General features: G+C 51.6%; 9 protein-coding genes across 9 annotated transcripts; 5 read left to right on the plus strand and 4 right to left on the minus strand.

Moving 5' to 3' along the window:
* Positions 1 to 252: 252 nt before the first annotated feature.
* On the minus strand, positions 253 to 960 carry CC77DRAFT_946155 (DUF1014-domain-containing protein; the record flags this gene model as incomplete). Its single annotated transcript, XM_018535062.1, has 2 exons — positions 253 to 748; positions 797 to 960. The coding sequence occupies 2 exons, from the start codon at positions 958 to 960 to the stop codon at positions 253 to 255; spliced, it is 660 nt and encodes a 219-aa protein (XP_018381126.1).
* Positions 961 to 1,093: 133 nt separating this feature from the next.
* Positions 1,094 to 2,276, plus strand: CC77DRAFT_432215 (hypothetical protein). The gene has a single exon (XM_018531657.1). It carries the CDS (start codon positions 1,211 to 1,213, stop codon positions 2,141 to 2,143), a length of 933 nt encoding a protein of 310 aa, XP_018381127.1. The 5' UTR covers positions 1,094 to 1,210; the 3' UTR covers positions 2,144 to 2,276.
* Positions 2,277 to 4,076: 1,800 nt separating this feature from the next.
* On the plus strand, positions 4,077 to 5,805 carry CC77DRAFT_433169 (aquaporin). The gene is made up of 4 exons (XM_018531659.1): positions 4,077 to 4,718; positions 4,772 to 5,153; positions 5,202 to 5,375; positions 5,420 to 5,805. The coding sequence occupies exons 1-4, from the start codon at positions 4,279 to 4,281 to the stop codon at positions 5,600 to 5,602; spliced, it is 1,179 nt and encodes a 392-aa protein (XP_018381128.1). The 5' UTR covers positions 4,077 to 4,278; the 3' UTR covers positions 5,603 to 5,805.
* A 60-nt stretch (positions 5,806 to 5,865) lies between these two features.
* On the minus strand, positions 5,866 to 8,101 carry CC77DRAFT_918966 (oligopeptide transporter-like protein; the record flags this gene model as incomplete). Its single annotated transcript, XM_018533696.1, has 2 exons — positions 5,866 to 6,017; positions 6,070 to 8,101. Coding segments are annotated over 2 exons (2,184 nt in total), but the record flags the coding sequence as incomplete, so codon positions are not given.
* Positions 8,102 to 8,335: 234 nt separating this feature from the next.
* CC77DRAFT_1024651 (hypothetical protein) lies at positions 8,336 to 9,793 on the plus strand. The gene is made up of 2 exons (XM_018525915.1): positions 8,336 to 8,971; positions 9,027 to 9,793. The coding sequence occupies exons 1-2, from the start codon at positions 8,454 to 8,456 to the stop codon at positions 9,628 to 9,630; spliced, it is 1,122 nt and encodes a 373-aa protein (XP_018381130.1). The 5' UTR covers positions 8,336 to 8,453; the 3' UTR covers positions 9,631 to 9,793.
* A 229-nt stretch (positions 9,794 to 10,022) lies between these two features.
* Positions 10,023 to 13,801, minus strand: CC77DRAFT_945911 (hypothetical protein; the record flags this gene model as incomplete). Its single annotated transcript, XM_018535051.1, has 2 exons — positions 10,023 to 13,540; positions 13,645 to 13,801. The coding sequence occupies 2 exons, from the start codon at positions 13,799 to 13,801 to the stop codon at positions 10,023 to 10,025; spliced, it is 3,675 nt and encodes a 1,224-aa protein (XP_018381131.1).
* Positions 13,802 to 14,315: 514 nt separating this feature from the next.
* CC77DRAFT_1024652 (hypothetical protein) lies at positions 14,316 to 15,635 on the plus strand. The gene has a single exon (XM_018525916.1). It carries the CDS (start codon positions 14,573 to 14,575, stop codon positions 15,602 to 15,604), a length of 1,032 nt encoding a protein of 343 aa, XP_018381132.1. The 5' UTR covers positions 14,316 to 14,572; the 3' UTR covers positions 15,605 to 15,635.
* Positions 15,636 to 15,854: 219 nt separating this feature from the next.
* CC77DRAFT_1024653 (inhibitor of apoptosis repeat-containing protein) lies at positions 15,855 to 17,709 on the minus strand. The gene has a single exon (XM_018525917.1). It carries the CDS (start codon positions 17,574 to 17,576, stop codon positions 16,206 to 16,208), a length of 1,371 nt encoding a protein of 456 aa, XP_018381133.1. The 5' UTR covers positions 17,577 to 17,709; the 3' UTR covers positions 15,855 to 16,205.
* Positions 17,710 to 17,817: 108 nt separating this feature from the next.
* On the plus strand, positions 17,818 to 19,423 carry CC77DRAFT_1024654 (mitochondrial matrix Mmp37). Its single transcript, XM_018525918.1, has one exon. The coding sequence runs from the start codon at positions 17,843 to 17,845 to the stop codon at positions 19,199 to 19,201; it is 1,359 nt and encodes a 452-aa protein (XP_018381134.1). The 5' UTR covers positions 17,818 to 17,842; the 3' UTR covers positions 19,202 to 19,423.
* Positions 19,424 to 20,161: the final 738 nt, after the last annotated feature.

Raw genomic sequence — 20,161 nt, forward strand, 5'->3', positions numbered from 1 at the left:
TAGGGGATGATGCGGGGCTATTGTGGTGCCAAGACCGTGGAGATCGTCACAGGCAAAAGCAGCAGAAGAGATTGTTGAAGATGCAGGTCAAATTACAGACCCATGGTGTCGTTCATGAGGCGCAGTCTAGCCAAACCTCGCTCAGGATATGCCTCGGCCCGTCTAGCAATCATGCGCTGAGGCGTCTCGTCCCAGGTCTACCCAGAACGCCCCGAATGTGAATAGCACGCGAAAAGAACACAGCCACACAATTTACACCCCCACAAGCCTCTTCTCCTTCTTGTCCTTCTCCGATTCCCGTACCGCGGCCATCTCCTCCTTGGTCATATTGTAGGACCCAGTGACTTGGTTGAATGGGTTGTCGGGGTGCTTCTCGAACTCCTTGCGGATCTGGTCAATCTTCTGCTGTCGTCGCAGACCCTTCTCGTCCTTCATCTCCTCCAGTCTTCGCTCCTCAAACGCAGCGTATGCAGCCTTGAAGCGCCTCTCAGGGTGGCGATCCACCTTGTCTTGACTGTTGCCTGTGATGTCCAGAGCGTCGAGGGCGTTATCGATACCGGTGGCATTGAGAGCGCCAGGCTTCGCGTCGAAAGAGCCAAGCGCCGAGTCAATGCCGCGGGGCTTCTTCTCGGCTTTGGGGTTCTTGCCCTTGGGCTTTGAGGGTAGAGAAGCTTCTTCTTCGCGAAGCAGCGCTTCCTTTTCAGCCTTCTTACGGGCTGCTTCAGCGGCCTTTTCTGCTGCTGCCTCGCTGCGATCTGTTAGCTACTGCACGGGTAGTGACAAAGGTGCAGCCTACGCCTTCGCATTCGACTTTGTGCCCTTGTTCCATTCCTCTGCCTCTGCCTTCTCTGCTTGTTGGTTCTTTGCAGCCTGCTTCGATGCGGCAGCGTCAGCCTTGCGTGCTTGTCCTTGTGCTTTCTTGGAGTTTTCGCCACCACCAGCGGCGCCCTTTTTCGCCATAATGTCCTACGATATGTGAAGTTGTATGTGCGTTCTACTTGACGGGAGTGCAGCGCGAATCTTCCGATGTGTGTTGCGTAGTTAGAAAATGAGTCAAAGTTTGGTAGAATGCGGCCTGTGGCAGCTGCCTCCGGGCAGCGGGGCAATGGCGTCAGACAACACCTGAGTACGCGTGAATGACTAAGCACCAAAAAGATCGCTGACAGTATAACCTTCCACTTTCCGATCGTCACTATTCTTCACCCTTACCATGGCTAATCCACAGCATACCGAGGGCCAAACAAATTCTCCTTCAGAGTGTTACAATAACGCTCCATACCAATGCTCAGATCACAATACACCTGTGCAGTCGCCAAGCGCGCTGAACTCACCAAACTTGCATCAAACCGTCCCAACTCAGCACAATTCACCAGTTGACCACGCTGCCAACCTTGATCAGACACTATCTAACCAATCACGTTCAAACCAGCCAACAACTGATCAGCTCAAATATGGAGAGCCATTAGAGAATTCGTTCATGCAGAATCAGCCCGTACACAATTCGCCACTACAAGATTTACCGTGTCAATCCGGTCCAAATGCGAAACAGCCAGTAATCCCGCTACAAGCAAATGTCCCGATAATGAAGCCGGAAAAGAATGAAATGACCTTCAACGAGGTAATGCGGGAGGCAGACGAAGCCATGCAGAAGGCAAAAGAGTTCATGGATTCGACAAACAACACAGATTGGAAGGTTACCGAAGAGGAGCTTGAAGCATATGAACAGTTCGAGAAATCGCTCCAACACGATGCGAATCACGTACCAGAAGTCATAGATCAGATACAGGCGATCCCCAACTCGAAATACTTGGTACACGAGAAGTACGACTGTGTTGAGGCGGAGAAAGCGGCAAAAGAGACACACGAAGAGGTTGCGCGAATGTTGTCCAATTTGAAGCAACCTAAGCTGCGGACGCAAGAGTCCGGTGTCGCTAAGACATCGAAGCCGGCACAACGAGTAGCACAAAGCGAGGGCGATGACATGCAACCAATCCCGACATCGAAATCTTCAAGTTCTATACATTCAGATAAGATTCAGAACAATTCGCAGACTAAGGAAAGCCGCCACCGAAGGAGGCGGTCCAGACTCCGACGACAACCTTTTGATCAAACTGTCCTTGACAATGATGAGGATCGCGAATGAAGACACGGCAGCAAATACGACCAAGCCAGCTGATCAGTCTACTATTGACGTTGAGCCGGAGATGCTATCGGCTAGCATCACGAACAAGCCCTTTGTTGCTCCGCAATTGCAACGACCAGCAGAACGACTCCGCAGACGAAGTTGACACGACGTCCAGACATCGACGAGTGACCAGAATTAATTCAAACGGCACATCGCAAACTAAGCCCGGAATCGCCCCAAAATATGCGGCAGACTGCCAACGAGATTATACAAATCCAGTATATTCAACTACCGAAAGACAACACGTAATGTCGGCTAATTGCGGGACTTTCAGTATCGATCAAAGACGCTATGAAGCTGGGACACAACAGCTCTGCCTTCACAAAGACTACCGAGAGCGTTATGGTCGTATCACTTGAAATCCGGACATTTACACTGAGGAGAAAAAACAAATCGCGTGTTCTCACAGTTGTTAGGGCACAGTCGCGAGTATTGCAAACGGGCCGGTGGTAACCTCGACTTCGCGTGCGATTCATGCGTCCATGCTGATGGCCTCTGTATACGCATTGTACCATGGACGTGTCGACCGATGGCTCCCTGGAAGAGTGTTTCATGTGCATCTATCCCCTCACCGCCCCTAATCAAGTGAGTACCGATTGGAAAGATGTCGCTTTCTGGCTCACTGCAGACACCTGATGGTTGAATCGTGATAATACTAGCTTTGCTGGTCCTCATACTAGCTCTGCTGGTCGTTATACTAGACTTGCTCTGGTCGTTATACTAGACTCGTTCTGGTCGTTATACTAGCCCTGCTGGTCGTTATACTGCTCAGCGGTCCAGATACTAGCTCTGCTGGTCCCCAATACTGATGACTGCAGTTGAACGATGGCGCTCACCGAAGGTGTGACAGAGTGTTATATGCGGTTATTGGGTAGGTAACTGGTTAGTATATTTCATATTCATTCATAGCCATCCAGTGTTCATAAACCCTCCTGTGATGCACTCCAGCTGTGGCGTTACGTTGTCGTTTCCACTCGGTTCTTTCAGATCTAGAGAAAGGTAAGGTCTAGACATAAGACGGTAGCAAACAAGTAATGAAGAACAAGGAAGACGAGAAGATTATGCGTCCCTTGGACCCTGAAGCAGTTGGATCCACCGCGAAACATAACACTCTGAAGGGACGCCTTGTACGAATAGATGGGCACTAAGCGCCGGCGTGGTGCTAAGATATACTACTCGTATGGCTCTAATGAGGATATATGGCCCTTTGGCGGTGTCCTCTGGTACACTCTATGTGGCGAGCCTCCGTTCAAAAATATCGAAGATTCCACCGGCGAAGCTATGTTCAACAATATCATGCACGGCCCCCTCGACACCAATTGCTGTTGGGTATCCGGGAGAGTCAATGGCTTCAAGCCCCTGAACATGATAGGATGGTATGCGACGACGATGGAAGATTCGAGGTCGACTGCCTCGTCTGTGACAGTTTCCGCAAGTTTGATGGTAAGGAGGGCGATGTTTTACTTGCGTGTCCTGTACAACTGCGAGAGGCAGATCGGAGTCGAACATTACCTAGGCAGGTAGCCAAACTTGGCGCTAACTGGGCATCGCGATCGCCGACGCACCCCAGAAAATCCACAAAAGCTCCCCACACTTCTACCATCGGGAATAACGCAGTATCAAAACAATGATCTTAACATCCACTGTATTATTATACTTGTAAATCCTCTCTCGAGTCATCACAAATGAACCTCATCACCATCTAATCCAGTGAAGGGATAAGTTTCCGCTTTGTTGCTTACGGAAATAACGCCCCGAGGCTTGACAGACGTCATTTCTGGCGCACAACAGTCACGTCCCAAGTTGACGGCGCGCGGCATCGTACCCAAAGCTGGAGATCTCACTAGTTTAATGAGGGGAAATACGAGATCGTCTTCCAATGGCGTTGCCATCGCGATGAGGGATTATGCTGTGACGTCTTCTAGCATAGGAGCCGCGGGTATGGAATGAGGTGCTTAAGCAGCCATGGTCCGCTGAGTAGGCTGTTTATGTGCATCTGCTAGCACTCTTCTCACGTTGGTACCGTTTTCGAGGCCAAGAGGCTTTTGTGTTAGTCTATCTTCATCTAGTGTTGCATTTGACGTCCCTCCATTATGACCACTCGAGGACCAATGGCCCCAGGGCTGTCAATCACACGCGACTGGGCAGACGATCATTCTGAAAACCGTCTAGATAGTATCACGTCTGGAACGAGCGCTACACCTCTGACTCAGGCACCGACACAGTATTCGTCGCATTCTACCAACTCAGAGCTCTCCCCTAATCGAACATCGTCGAGCGCTCAACGAAAGCGATCGGTACTTGGCTTGCATCCTCAGGCACCCATCGATGAGGAGCATGATCATGGGGCAGCATCTGAGTTGCTATGGTCGCGCATAAGGACAGTGATGAGGGAGCCGTTTGCTGAGTTCTGGGGCACTGCTATTATGGTGATGTTCGGCGATGGAGCGGTTGCGCAAGTCTTGTTATCAGCTGGTCAGACTACTGCTCCAGGAGGCAACGGCTTCGGGCAGTATCAATCAATAAACTGGGGGTGAGTTGAGTGCTGATTTGGGAAAGATGGCAAAGCATACTAACAACAAGCAGCTGGGGCCTAGGCGTCATGCTTGGACTGTACGTGGCAGGCGACTCTGGGGCGTATCTCAACCCAGCCATTACCCTCAGCAACTGCATATACCGCCAGTTACCATGGCGGCGGTTCCCAATGTACTTCGCTGCGCAGATGCTAGGTGGTTTCGTTGGATCCGGTATCGTATATGCAAACTACATTAGCTCCATCGACTGGTTTGAAGGTGGAAAAATGCGAACAGTGCCTCCTGCCGAGAAGGCTACAGCAGCAATATTCTGCACATATCCACAGCCGTTTCTTACAAAGACAAGCCAGTTTTTCTCGGAGTTCATCGCAAGTACATTGCTGATGTTTGTCATCTTCGCATTAAAGGACCCGAGCAATAACGGTGTCCCAAAGGTATGATTTGTAGCAGTAATGTGTGTGGTGATGCTGACCATCATGTAGTCCGATAAATGGTTCCCTCTTTGTTTGTTCTTCCTGATCTTCGGCCTCGGATCTTGCTTCGGCTGGCAGACTGGCTATGCGATTAATATCGCTCGTGACTTCAGCCCAAGACTGATGTCGTATGCTGTTGGCTATGGTCATGAAGTGTGGTCCGCTGGCGGCTACTACTTCTGGGTATGTCTTCCGACCATATCAATAACATCTGCTAATTCATGTAGATCCCAATGGTAGCGCCCTTCCTTGGCTGTGCGTTTGGTGGCTTCCTTTACGACATCTTCATATATACAGGGCCTAGTCCCATCAATTCGCCGTGGTTGGGCTTGAAGCAGCTCACGCCTTGGAATGCGATGCGAGCGAGAAGAGAGCACATAAGGAGAGAAAAAGAGGAAGGTATTGTATAAATCGCTGTTCTTTTCCGAGGTGCTCGTTTCTTGTAACATAGCTCATGCAAACGTGTAGACGCAAAGCCTAGCTAGGAGGCATTAATAGATTATGAAGTAACGGAGATTCGAATATGATGGAGCGACGAGTATGTCAATGCAAGTGAGCCTGTTCAAATGAACACGTAAGATGTATTGAACATCAGGTTGCACCACAACCAATCTGATCTGACTAGTCGAGGAACGTCCTACAAATGTGGTACCTCTAAACTTGCCAGTAACAAGTTCACGATACTAAACAGTCCTTCGCCAAGGATCAATCCACTTGCAAGCACGATTATAGGTGTCTCGCTTCGACCCTTCCATCGCCGCCACCATAGACTGAGCAGACCGCCTATTGTACGCGCCAACGTGAAAGATGGAGTGTTATACATGCCTGCACGATAAGTCAGTTGATGAAATTTTGGAAGGGAGGTGACAAGTCATACCAACAGCAACGGCGATTCCACCAGGCACGAAGTCGATCCACCATCCACTCAAACCCCTCTGCTTTCTGTTGTTACCCCAGACTCTGATCATAGTACCTACGGCGAATATGACAGCCGCCCCGCTAGCCCATTCCTTGACCATTGGCGGTAGGCCCTTGCCTGTCACCAATCGCGCAGTAAAGACCCACACGTATCCTGTCGGCACTTCGAACAGGCCACCGGGAATGGTGTATACGTTTGTGTACAGCTTGTATACAACAGCAGACAACACCGCACCGAATGCTGAACCGATCATCTGGCCCCAAAACTGCGCATTCGGCGCTGCGCCTAGCAGATGACCACACTTGAGATCCTGTAGTAGATCGCCTGCTTGTAGTGCAGCAGACTCGGAGATGGCGCCTGCAACAAGGTTGATAATGACCGCATTCTTGGCACCAGGCCCAGTGGTGGGCGTGACGAGCGCGAAGACGAGTTGAGTGAGCTTCGAGATACCAGAAACGGGGTTCAAATCTGTTTCGCCAAGTGCGCGGACACCCATAATGGATAGGACGAGCGCAAGTACGAGCGATAGTAGGGTAAGCCGGAAGGGAATGAGGCCTGGGAATGACACATGGACGGCAGCGACGCAAAGAATTAGCGAAGCAATTAGACCGATGATAGTGGTACGGTTCGAAACAAGATGCTCAGGCGGGGCATCCGGCTCGGCACCTTCAGCGAGATGTTGCTTGATCGCTGCCAACGGGTTCGCTGACGTGCCATCGCTGAGCTGAGTGTACTGTGGCTTGGATGTGATGTTCAGCGTGAATATCTCTTTCCAAGTATGCGATTGGAAATTTTCTTTTGCAGTAGGGTAATAAGCTCTTGCGACTGTGATGACGGGACGCAAAAGAAGCCACCCCAGGCTAACAAGGGAATCCGCGAGCATAATGGCAAGAGAGATCCAGACTATCCAGCCTTTTGATCCGTTTGTCCAGTCTGACACTGGCCCTGGAGCCCATTCTTTGTGCTTGGCGAGTGGTGAAAGGATGCCCCAGCCTATGATGGCACCGAGGAGCATATGAAGCGTCGTAGCAGGACCCATGATGATACCTTGACCCACGTACGCAGGCGAAGGGTTCAAAGTCCAGAGCCAGTTCTGCGCCAAGGGAAGACCGAAAACGGGTATGTCGTGGAGCTGCGGGATGAAGTACGATACGACAGTGTATAGTGCGGATCCGCCAAAAGAGATGAGCAGCAACCTGATCTTAGATCTCCAGTCCCCATCTTCTCCAAGCTCTTGATCTGGATCCTTCATGCTGTCATCCATGGACGGCCTAAGATCGTGCTCTTCCCGCTGCGCGCTTGAACCTTGTAGTAGGCCCTGTGCCTCCTCTCCGTCATCGGACTGGTCATCCCTATCTTGGATCCCTTCGCGTACCATCATCGTCTTGGACTTTTCATCTCCATGGAGCACCTTGATCAAAAGAGCAGTCGCAGTCCCACTCGGAAACTTTAGCTTCTCCCTGATGATCATCTCTTTCCGTAGTGGTACCGCAAACACAACACCAAAGAAGCAAATGCCCACAGACCACACGATCAGCTTCCATAGACTTATATCCAAAGGTCCGTTTTCCTCAGGTTTCAACAGATAGTTCAGAGCAGGGATTACTCCTACGAATCCACATCCGAGTGGCATGGTGCCGACCGATCCCGCAACTGATTGAACCAGAACATTCTCAACCGGCGTAAATGGCAACTTGAGTGTCTTTGCAACGACCTTGAAGTATGCGAATCCGATCAGAGCAGAAGGCATAGCCATGCCAGAAACCCAACCAGTCTGCAACCCAAAGTACATATTCGAGAAGCAAATCACCACACCAATCGCCAAGCCTACCAAAACACCTCGAAGCGTAAAGTTCTGTGGCTGCGACGCCTGTTCAGCCAGGTACTTGCGGGCTCCCGACCTGCTGCGGCCGAGCGCATGATCATCCGTCTCTTCACCATGCCCTCCTCTTTCATTTTCCAACGATGCGGATCCCCGGTCTGGTGCCATCCTCGAGATATTCTGGAGCTGAATCGACTCAGCCAGCGTGCGGACGAGGAAGCATTCAAGAAGAGAGGAAGAAGATCAGGACGTCCAGATAGGAAGATAACGGAGCCCTGACATGGAATGGCGTGCTTGAGCATGTGCACGCGATGATGCAAGGTGATCGGCTAGCGTGCAAAGCTCCACACGTGATAGCCGGATATCATTGGCAGAGTCATTGCTTATCTCCGATTTGTCAGATGGCCAACACTCTAACGTGCATCGCGGACTGCTAGACTAGGGGCGCGTCGCGGGTCCGCATACCACTCCAAGCACTGTGCAAACCTCCCAGGGACCTACTATCAATCCCGACTTCGCGATGAAGTTCTCCACCGCGCTTCTGCCTCTACTGGCAGCTCCTTTCGTCGCTAGCGAACATACATCCAACTGGGCCGTCCTCGTCTCGACATCACGCTTCTGGTTCAACTACCGACATCTCGCCAATGTACTCTCCTTGTATCGCACCGTCAAGCGTCTCGGGATCCCCGATTCGCAAATCATCCTCATGCTGCCTGACGACATGGCGTGCAATCCTCGTAACGCCTTCCCTGGAACCGTCTACAACAACGCAGACCGCGCGCTAGACCTCTACGGTGACAACATCGAGGTAGACTACCGGGGATACGAAGTCACGGTTGAAAATTTCATCAGATTGATGACGGACAGAGTGGGAGAGGACATGCCGCGGAGTAAGAGGCTGATGACGGACGAACGGAGTAACATCCTCGTATACATGACGGGCCATGGCGGAAACGAATTTCTCAAGTTTCAAGACGCAGAGGAGATCAGTGCATTCGATCTCGCAGATGCATTCGGACAGATGTGGGAGAAGAAACGGTATGTCCATTTCCTCTATCACACTCATAGACCACCCTGCTAATCAATGTCCCAGCTACCACGAAATCCTGTTCATGATAGACACATGCCAAGCCAACACCATGTACTCCAAATTCTACTCTCCCAACATCCTCGCAACCGGCTCCTCAGAGATTGACCAATCTTCCTACTCACACCACGCCGACAACGACGTCGGCGTCGCAGTTATCGACCGCTACACATACTACAACTTGGAGTTTTTGGAAACTCAAGTCCGCGATCCGACTTCCAAACTGACGATGGGCGATCTGTTCGACAGCTACGACGAGGAGAAGATCCACAGTCACCCAGGTATACGGTACGATCTCTTCGAAGGAGGAGAGCAGGCGGCACGGGAGAGACGAGTCATGGATTTCTTCGGCAATGTGCAGAATGTAGAAGTAGAGGGGAGGAACGAGACAGGATGGGTACAAGAGGCGGGAAGTGTGGCCAAGATGGCGAAATCGCATGACCAAAGTGTTGAGAACGTTAGTTCTGAACAGGTCTCACACAGTGCACGGAGAGAAGGTGCTTGGAAAGTGGATGAAGAGCAAGGATGGACAAAGCAAGCCTACGGAGCTGCGGCGCTGGTAGGCTGTGCAGGCGTCTGGCTTGCGGGAAGTTGGATAGAGTCCATGTAGTGGACCGTAGAGACTTTCACTTTTCAATATTCTAACGTTAATGATACCCAGTACGAAGTAGTCCGATTGATCTGAGCTGACTGGCGTCACACCATCACATGTTGTACAAAGCTATTGGCGAAGCACTTGATTGGTACTTTTCTACTGCACGTAGACCTCGCCAAGATGCAAAACTCAAAAGGTATCGTATGCCGTTCTCCGTGAGCCATGCTATGCACCGAAACTCCTCTAACAAAAATCAAAATGCCACTTCATTGCGATTTGAAACCCCACATGGCATCTTATCTCGCTCCATGATCTGTGAACTCCATGCTGCCAGCGAACAATGCTCGCAAAACTGTCATAATTCGGTGCTCTGACTCCGTCCTTGAGATACGCACGCTCCGACTCTTCTAGATTGGGTTGTAATCCCCAGAGCTAGATCCACCATAAGCCATCTCCTTAAAGCCAGCAGGGACAGTCCAACCATGCACGGCGCAAGCACGCATATACGCCTCGACCGCTTCGCCAACACCATAGTCCATTGGGGCACCTGCCTGTAGACGGGCGGGCTTGGGATCCAAGCTAGAAATAGCCATGCGGACCTGGAGAAGAACAGATTCGATTGAGGAAACCGCGCTCCAGCCATCGTTGGTAAGAAGCTGCATGCACATGGCACCACCTGCGGTGACGTGACCACCTCCACCTTGTTGGAAGCCGAGGAAGCGAGGTCTGATGACACGGACAAATGGCGGGCTCATGGGGTAGTCCTTACCGAAACGCAGCTCCAAAACGATGCTCTTTACGTCCTTGCTATTCATGTCTTTTGCAAGTGGCAGAGTGGAATCGAATGAGTGCAGTTCCACTATCCACTGGTAGATGTTGTCCATCTTGTCTTCGTCGATGTGCCAGCCGAGTTCGTGCGGCGGCTCCTTGTTCTGGATGTCGATGATGTCTTTGAAGTCCTTCATCAAACGCCTGGTAGCAGCGGTTGTTGCCCATGCAGGCATCTGAAGCATCGGCAGCTTTGTGTAATCCAGGGTGCCAGGGACGTAGTCGGTGAGAGGCTTGCTAGATGATGACTTGCCAAAGATCTTCGACGAGAACGACGCTATCGAGGCCATCTTCGACTTGCCCTTGTCGCCCATAATAGAGTTTGGTGTGGGAAGAGGGTCAACTTCTTGGACCGACTTGTGTTCGTCATCAGCCTCGAAAATGATGCGGTCCTCGTCGAGAGTTGCAATACTGGCTCCGTCGTCATCGTCTTCAATTTCAATGGGATCGTACTGCGTCTTTCCAGAAGCTTTCTGCCGCTTGTGTTTCTGTGCATCTGTCAGCCAAGGTCCATTTGTAGGTAGGGTACCATCTACCCGAGTAGCCTTCGCCTTAGGACGTCGAGAGGCAGCAATAGCATGTAGCGGTATGACGAGATTACCCGTTACACCACGAGGCGTGCGGCTTGGGTCCTGCTCCACGCATAGAAGCGGCTTGTTGCCTGGCTCTGTGGTTGCTGCAGTGTCTTCGCGTGATTTAATGAAGAGATATCGTGTCTGGATCCAATCGAGCTGAGCAACTACTAGATGCGGAGTTTGGCTCACAAACTCTGCCGGAGCATTGACAATTTCATTGAGAGCCAAAGTCTGTTGGACTTTCAGCTCGCTCATTGTCCAGGAAATGCCACCGAATGCGGAGTAGCCTAAGCTAGTATGAACATCAGGAGCGTGGTAAACACCATGTCCATAGGCTCGACCGTGGGCAGTTTCCTTGAAGTGAAGTCCCTCCCGAATGATGGTGTGCCAGTTGTAAATAGGACTGCCATGCCATGCGAATAGAGTGGGATATTTGAGGCTAAGCCGCTGGGTTGTCTCTTGCACCGCATGGATAAATCGGCGCTCCTTGTCAGGAGCACCCATTGCAAACCGGAACTGCGCCCAACCTGCCATACCATATAGACGCTCCTCGGAACTACGACCATTTGATGCGTCTTCTTCGCTGTCGACCTGTAGAATGCAAGCCCGATTTGACGCGATCACCCAGCGCAGTATCCCAAGAACAGCGGGGGGTAGACGATCAACCCAAGTATTCAAGGTAGACTGTGACTTCCGCAGAAGATACTTCCTCATTTCTTGAACAGGTGGTAAGAGATCAAGCAGCGCCGCGATAGCCTGCGGCTTCTCTAGGGTACTCAAGTCATCGAAATTCTGGTTGTAGATATAAAAGCTTGCAGATCTGAACTCCGTATCTGAACCCGGTGGTGGAGCCGATACCTTCTGCTGTTGCGATGAAGCTGGGCGTGGTATAGCGTATGGATCGTTCGGAACCCCTCCTCCAATTACTGGGATGATAGGACTTGACACTTTTACAGCCGGGTAAAGTGACGCATCAATCACGCGACAATGTAGCGTCTTACTCGGGTTATCGTCTGTTCGAATCACGATCCACTGGCCGTTCGATACAGGACAGGTTTGCCTCGCATCATCGAATAGCATCTCAAGAGAGGCAGCTTTGAATCGCATACTCAAGGCGGCTGGTGGTGGTGTACTGGCTTGCGGAGGTACTGGTTGTGCAGTGTCGGCAGGGGATGCCCAGGTTCGTGGTAGTTGAACCTGGACATAATCCGTATCGTTGGACACTGGAGGTGGAACGGCCAGGCTGAGACCGGTAGGGAATTCCCTAAGCCTGCTTGCACGCGCACTAGCGTAACAGAAGCTGACGAGCAGGTCAACAACTTTCGGCTGTGACAAGATCTCATGCTCAATACTTGGGCCGAAGCCTAGCGACATATACTGATATAGACATAGCGGATTGTCACAGACATAAGGCTTGATCGCTTGTAGGTCGTCGGGCATCCTACTGAAGCAGATCAGACAGAACTCGGTACATCGAACGAAATGTCGTAGTACAAATTGCATCCCTACAAGCGGTAGGCAGTGCTCCTGGCCAACCGAAGAGGTAATGTGGTCACCAGTAACAATCTTTGGCCACGCATCACTAATCCGCTCGTCTTCGTAGTACTTGTCGTGCGATGCATCCTGATCCGTAAGTGATGCGTTCAGGATCTGGTCGTTATAAAATGACTCAGAGCCTTGCCATGGCATGCCTCCGTAACGATACTTTAGGAGCATGTGGAAGCGCTGCTCTAACAGCTCGTTTAGAGGTCGTGAGATGAACGAGTTTCGAAAGCCTTTGGGAAGTCCTGACGAGACATTCTGGGAATCGCCTTGCGAATCTTCCCGTTGCTTCTCCTCATCCTTGCTCAAGATTGTGAAAGCTGATATCGCTTCTTGCATTGTTGGCTTATATGTCGTACAAACGCCGACACGGATGCCGAAACTTCGTCGAGCTTGCTGCGCATCGTAAGACCTCAAGTCGTCCATGCTCTTGTATCCTGACGAATATTGGAAGACTGCGACGAGGTACTCTGTCGGCTCAATTTGCCATGCTTGCATAGCCTCTTCCGAGATGCCGAGTTTGGAGATGCGGATGGAAAGAGAGACAAAACAACCAAGGCCGTCCATCAAGCCTCCAAGATGTCCAACCTTAAATCCTTCACTCTTAGCGATCAAGAGATCACTCCGGATTCGTTGTCGGAAGGCAGATGTAGCTTCTGTATGGCCACCACCCTGGAATGCGCTACTACCGTTTGCGAGCTGCGGCTTTGGCATCATGTCTTCGTCACCAGGAAAGTACTCGTCTTCTTCTTCTTCGTCGTCTTCCTCGTCGAAATCGTCAAACTCCTGTGAGTCGAGCATCTGCTGGTCGCCATCGCGGTCGGTTGATTCCAGTCTAGTAGAAACTAGCTCAAGAATCTGAGGAACGGTCTTCCCAAAGGCAGCATCGGCGATGTCGCTGAGGGCAGCAGCGACACTAGCAGAGGCATTGTCGGCACCGAAGATCATGCAAGTGTGGCTAGTGGGGTAATCGGATACTTCTGTGTAGTTTGTCAGCTATGTTCAACCAAGCAGCGTAGGCATGTTGGTTGACCGCTGAAGGCGCCTTGCTAGTCGTTCGAACGCCGACGAGAGAATGACATACCTGGAACCAAGGCTGAGATCTCCAATTGCTCGCCATCTGCAATGCACATGAATGTGAACTCGCCGTCGTCGCCACCAGCGCGTACATTTGAGATGCCCGCGATCGAGACGCCATCCGCGGCCTTTTGAAGGTCGGCCTGGAAGTGCCGCCTCGGCATGTTGACGCGCTTTCGATAGCTTGCCAGGTACTGGGAGGCAGGAAACTGGTGTTGTTACGGAATATTTGGCGTTGTTGCAGGTGCGTGTCGGATTGAGGCCGGTGGTTGAGCGAGCGGGCTGCGGCGCAGTGCAGATCGGTAGTAACGCAGAAAGCTCCAAAGTTGTAAGTCTTGAACAGCTGTGTACTAGGTAGTAAACAGGTGAGTCGCGTTGATAATCGTGTTGACGCACTTTCCCTGTTTGTGCGAGACAGTAATCACGGAAAGGCTCAATCCAGGCAATCACGCCCAAGCCAGCGATGAAGTTGTGGAAGAGAAGAAATAGAAAAGCCAAAGCGATTGGCGGCCCTACCTGAGCTCAGATTGCTTCTACAGGTTCTTGGCAGACTAGATGGCCTGTGAGACGCTGCCTGGCGTCCGCGGATATCAGTCAACGAGAGAGGTGAGGGTGCAGGATAGCGCCTGTGTTGCCTGGAAAGTGGAGCTTGACTGAGCCACTCAAACGCAGGCCGCAGCTCGCAGAGGAGCTCTTCCAAGGATGACTAGCTAGTCATTCAGCGACCCTTTCTGATATCATTGACACAATGATTTTCTCTAATTGAAAATTGCAGAGTCAGAAGAAAGACGCACTCCAAGATATGGAAGATGCCGTCATAGCCCCTCCCCCACAATTTAGCTATGCGGGAGGGAAACTAAAGGTTCCGAGCGTTCGGCTATTCCCTGCAACATTCAGGAACGCCCGCGACATCTCCTAGTAATCCCGCGATCGCCATGGCCGTGTCTGAAGAGAAGACGACGACGCCCAAATCAACACATGTATCTGATCCCGCGCTTGCTCCTTTCCTCGAGCCGCGCTTCGATGCCGCCGAATACCTCAACGCCACGCTGCCTTCGCTATCGCTAGCTTCAAGGCCAAAATCGAGTAATGCCGTCTCGTTAGCCGACCTCTCTTCGCAGACACAGGACCTCCTCTCACAGCTCAATGCGCACACGACGCGATTATCGGCCATCTTGACACAGTTGACCGATGACATCCTACGGAGCGGTGGGCGGTTGGCGTACGAGGTGGAAGTGCTGCGTGGAGAGGCTTTCGGGCTTACTGAGACGTTGACAGATGGGCTGAAGGGCGATGTCCAGAAGTTTATACCAGGCGGGATCTCGATAAAGACAGAGTCAATCGAAGATGAGCTCAAGAGCCCTACTACATCGCAGACAGATGCACCGGATGCGCAACCGCCACAGCCAACGCTTGAAGAGCCCGACGAGACAACTCCAGAATACATCTCGGACCTCCGCACCCTCGCCACAGTCCGCTCGCGTCTCGAGACGGTTATCAAGGTCTTTGGCGAGGCCATGCACTGGTCAATACCACCGTCTGAGGTCTCCCTAGGTGCTTCGCTCATCAGCGTCTCCGCCCCCGAGCCCGGCACAGACAGCGCTTCGCGCGAACAGAAAGGCAAGGAGTTTGCTGCCTCGCTACGAACCGAGATCGCCGACCTCATCACCGGCGACCCAGAAGGTGGCATGGAGAAGGCGGAGATAAGGATACAGGCTTTGAGAGACCTAGCGCAGGTCTGGAAGGGCACAGCAGAGGAGAAGGCGAGAGCCAAGTTCGTGGAAAGTCTGGTCAAGCTGGCAGAGGACAAGCAAAGGGAACTCGATAGAGAGAAGGAGAGGAACAAGGACCGGGGTCAGCAGAGGCCAGGCCGGAGTGGTAGTGTGCCAAAGCAGCAGCAACCTCAACAGCAAAGAGGCGGTGGGTTCTTAGAGAATCTTCAAAGGATACGAGGCCTTGTGGAATGAAGAATGCATGCCCTCGCTCATTGTAGATCACTTCTTGAAATGTGCCATCACGTGAATACGCGTCAAATCGTGTCGATGTGAGAAGCGACTGCGTTTACTAGTACGTAGATGGATGGCTGTTGCAGTTTGTTGCGCTAGAAACCCCTTCTGACTCGAACCGCATGGTTATGGAACCTATCCACATATGCAGGGCATTGTACACTCTATCAGCGCATCACATAGCTTGTACATCGAAGGTCCAGCTCAAGTCGTGCAAAACGTCTCTTTTCATTCAACGTAATCTCGTAGAGTACAGAACAACAAAGCCCAATGGCGCACAAACATCCTCCACAACAAACATGCCTCGCCTATCCCAGCCCTACTCCTAGGCTACGACTGATCCCCCACAGGAGTCAACCCTTGCGGGAACTACGACCGTGGGTTCACCTTAAGCCCAAGAAAGAGGGCAGAGGGCGGATGCGGCTACCAGAAAAGTACAACAAGAAACGCAAAAACAGAACATTGTCGAAATTCAACACGTCCAAACGCCTGTCCATATGCCGGGGTATCATAAGCGACCGAACTCCGAAGTACCACAAATCTCACTAAACGCGTGGGGGAATCAAATTGAGGGGATAGCCTCCAAGACAGCCATCGCACGTTGTCCCTCTGCTTCAAACGCCATGATTTGTCTTTCGCAGGCCATGCGCAGTTTCTCCTCGCCTCGCTTCGCGTTGTAGAGAACCCATTGTTCGATAGTCATAGACTTCTCATGATCTGTCAGACCTGCAATGACTGCGTCGTAGATCTGTTCAGGTGTGGAGCCAGCGGTCTCGATATTGTCCAGGCCGGCATCGATGAGAATGTCCTGCATCAAACCCTGGGCCTCTCCCTGAGAAGCAAACAGCATGTCTACGTCGGCAGGCTCCCAGCCATGAGTGTTGCCCATATCGTCAGCTTCGCTGTGGGGAGGTGGTGTCCTCTTAGGAGTGCCAACCATGAGATCAGCGGGAAGGCTTGACATATCGAAATCTGAGTTGATGTTGTCATGCGGCTGAGTCGGTGTCTTCTTAGGCGTTCCAACTGGCAGGTCGCTTGGGAAACTCTCGATGCTCGAAGATCGAACCCGCTTCGGCGCTGGTTGTACAACCTCGGAGAATTGTGTGTCCTCCATAGTATCGCTCATGCGCTTCTTGCCACGCGCAGGTTGCGGGGCCACCTCAGAGAGTTCTGTGTCTTCCATAGCATCACTTGTGCGCTTCTTGCCGCGTGTGGCCTTCTTGCTGGTAGTGGACGCGGTGGATGAGCGTGCTGACGGACGCTTAGCTTTCGAGGCGCGCTTGCCTTTCTTTGCGACAGGAACGGGTGGGTTGTAGATATCGGAGAGGGTATAGAAGAGACACTCGGGTGAGCGTTTACGGTGCTCTTGGTTCGGGTCATCGCCAATGTCCCAGGCGTCTAACGCCAGAGAGCAATATGGACATGTGACGCCGTCTGGAGTTTCGTCGGAAGGGTCATAAAACCATCCAGCGGCGACCATCTGGTCTACTGAGGGGTAGCCGGCGCTAGTGTCCAAAGGCCACATATTGCCAAACGTGTCGCGACGCGCCGCCACCATCGCGTCAGATGTTGGGTCCTCTTCAGTCCTGCCTGGATCACCGGCACGCAGGCGGATACAAGCGATGACTGCAAAGCCGCAGCTAGGTGAGTGTGTGGCGTGCTCATAAGCGGGAATGTCTGACTCCTCCCAGCCGTCGAGTTGGCACTCGCAGCTGAAGCATTGTACATTGTCTGGGCTGGCGGTAGTTGGCCTCCAGACAAAACCAGCAAATGCAAGATCTTGTGCCGAGGGTGATGAGAGTGGCCATGCGGCTGCTTTTGACTTTGCACCTGCCTTTTTTGACCTGCTGCTTGTCCGTCGCGTCTTGGTTGTCGTTGCTGCTCCTCCAAAGGTCGCGAGACGCGCCTGGAGTGATGCCAGCGCGGCGTCCATGGCGTTTGGCTGTCGTGAAGATCTTTTGTGATGTTCTTATGTGCTTTTTCCTTGTGTTCCAAGAGCAGCGGCTGAGTTACCACGCAAATAAAGTGTTGCTGATGTGGAGTGGTGTGGGATGGGTGGGTTGAGAGGAAGTCGCGTCTTTACGCGGTAAGAGGGACCGGCGCAAACATCTGATCGCCAAGGCTCGTAACGGAAGCAACCGCGCTTACGTCATCCACCCTCTCACTTTGCGCAACCTCAGGCATCGACATCTATACAAGATGTATTTACGCCAGCCAATATTCCGGATAGCGTGGTGCAGAAGGCCTCTGATTCAGGTCAATCGCCGTTTCATCTCATCCGAAAAGACCGTACCCGCCGACAAGCCACATGCATTCCAATCGCTGCCTCCGGAGTGGGAGGATGAACCCCCTTCGCTGGAGGACTTTACACAGCTACCACACAAGGACTTTGGGAAGAACCAGCTGATACAAACGAATGAAGAATTCAAGCGATCATTACGAGGCATTCTCCGGCAATTTCCACCCGTCACCTATGCGTTTGCCTATGGCTCCGGTGTCTTCCCTCAGTCAGCTGCGACAGCTTCGCGCACGTCGCAATCCCCTCATCCGAACGCGCCCGAGGCGATACTCAAGTGGCAGAAGGGCGGAGGAAAGATGATAGACTTTATCTTGACACCTCGGTTCTCGCAGCACTTCCACTCGCTCAATCTGCGCGAACACCGAGACCACTATTCTTTCCTGGGGTCACTCGGTTCAGGGGTCGTCAGCCATGTGCAGGACAAATATGGTGCTGGTGCCTACTTTAATCCGTATGTGATAGTGAACGGAACTATGATCAAGTACGCTGTCGTCAACTACGAAACGCTCCTTCGCGATCTCACCGATTGGGACACCCTCTACTTCGCCGGCCGCTTACACAAGCCCGTCAAGATTCTCCACGAAGAGCCCAACCTCCGTGTCGCAAACCAACGTAACCTCCTCTCTGCCGTACGATGCGCCCTTCTTCTTCTTCCCGAGAAGTTCACTGAGAAGGAACTATATTCCACAATCACTGGCTTGAGCTATCAGGGCGATCCGCGTATGCAATATGGCAGCGAGAACCCCAAGAAAATTGACAACATCGTCACGCACCAAATACGAAACTTCAGATACCTGTACCACGACCTCATAATGTCACTACCAAATATCTTGTACGCTGACGACTCCGCGGTACGCACGGCTGGATGGATAGAAGACCAGGGCCTCGATCAGAAGATGTCACAAGACATGGATCCTGAAAGGCGGGCCACTATGATTAGGCGATTGCCCAAGAAGTTCCGTGAAAAGGTCTACTTCCAGTACCGCGGCAAGTTTGGCATCTCAGGCCGCGATTATCAGGAAATGTTGGAAGCAAGCAAAGACGAGTCTTCTGGAGGTATAGTTAAGAAGCAGGTTGCTGGTGACTTCGACAAGCGGATTGCCAGAGAGAAGGACGTTCCACAAATGGTCACCAAGGCGATCAACCAAACGGTCAAGTGGCCTTCGACTGTGCAGACTCTGAAGGGACCTCTCACCGCGGGCTTCTCCAAGTCGTTGCGCTACCTGCAAGAGAAGAGGGAGAAGGCAAAGATGAAATGAAGCGGAGGCTGTTAGGATGTTGACGTTCGCTATTCAAGACATGATTTCCTTTGTACTATCATCAAAAGCGTAGAGCAAGCGAGTCAAAAACAGTATGTCTCGAACTGTAATCGCGTATAGCCGCCGTTGTGCATCTTACGGGTCAGGCTTTGTATAAGCGGAAAAGCGAACTTAGACTTTGTACACAATTTAAATCATCAACACACTTGGTCTTCCCACGAACCGAAAAGGTTGTTGTCACCCAGCCAGATTGCTGTATATTCCTGAGAACATACTGCTTAATTTGCCATGCTCTCAGCTTGTTGAGGCACTGCTGCATGTTGTCTCCCCACCATTCTCCACAATCTCCACTTACTACTAACCAACTTTACCAAGGCCCACATCCACACCGTAATTTTGGACCTGGACCTCTTTAGATCGGTTTCATTTGTTTTGCCGTCTTCCTTTGACCCTCAGTATATAATATATCTAATTTGACGATTAGTCATCAAATCACCAGTCTGATAACCGGCTCAATGGTGTAAGCATTCCCAACCATCAAGGCAAAGACCACGACTAACATCCAATCAGCTAGTCGCATGATTCCTGCTTTGGGTTCTCAAGCTTAAGTGCAGGAGGTCCCGGGTTGTAAGTTTAGAGTTCGAGTCAGGCCTCTATCAACCACTAACATGTGTTAGCAAATCCCGGTTGAGCCCTGATATATCTTCCTTTTTTTGCTGGATTTTTGGGCTCGATTTAGGTCTATAGTAGACAAAGAGCGTCAGGTCTATTTCCTTTTTGTAATCATGCACTGTATACAAGGGAAAAACCGAACAGGTATAGATATAACAAGCTTTACATGAAACTTTCAAATGAGTATATATACAGCTGCATATAGTGAAGCCAAGTGTTTGGAAACACACTTCTACTGCGATACAATACAGTGTAACTCAACAGCGTTGTGCCTGCGTCTTATCACCA

The sequence above is a fragment of the Alternaria alternata genome (genome assembly GCF_001642055.1).
Source record: "Alternaria alternata strain SRC1lrK2f unplaced genomic scaffold CC77scaffold_24, whole genome shotgun sequence".
Lineage (NCBI taxonomy): Eukaryota > Fungi > Ascomycota > Dothideomycetes > Pleosporales > Pleosporaceae > Alternaria > Alternaria alternata.

Bases quoted from the DNA above. Each gene is read 5' to 3' on its own strand.
- CC77DRAFT_1024651 (XM_018525915.1), top strand. From the start codon at position 8,454: ATGAAGTTCTCCACCGCGCTTCTGCCTCTACTGGCAGCTCCTTTCGTC. The intron at 8,972-9,026 runs GTATGTCCATTT...TCAATGTCCCAG, and splicing joins CAGATGTGGGAGAAGAAACG to CTACCACGAAATCCTGTTCA.
- CC77DRAFT_433169 (XM_018531659.1), top strand. From the start codon at position 4,279: ATGACCACTCGAGGACCAATGGCCCCAGGGCTGTCAATCACACGCGAC. The intron at 4,719-4,771 runs GTGAGTTGAGTG...AACAACAAGCAG, and splicing joins TATCAATCAATAAACTGGGG to CTGGGGCCTAGGCGTCATGC. The intron at 5,154-5,201 runs GTATGATTTGTA...ACCATCATGTAG, and splicing joins GCAATAACGGTGTCCCAAAG to TCCGATAAATGGTTCCCTCT.
- CC77DRAFT_1024653 (XM_018525917.1), bottom strand. From the start codon at position 17,576: ATGGACGCCGCGCTGGCATCACTCCAGGCGCGTCTCGCGACCTTTGGA.
- CC77DRAFT_1024652 (XM_018525916.1), top strand. From the start codon at position 14,573: ATGGCCGTGTCTGAAGAGAAGACGACGACGCCCAAATCAACACATGTA.
- CC77DRAFT_432215 (XM_018531657.1), top strand. From the start codon at position 1,211: ATGGCTAATCCACAGCATACCGAGGGCCAAACAAATTCTCCTTCAGAG.
- CC77DRAFT_1024654 (XM_018525918.1), top strand. From the start codon at position 17,843: ATGTATTTACGCCAGCCAATATTCCGGATAGCGTGGTGCAGAAGGCCT.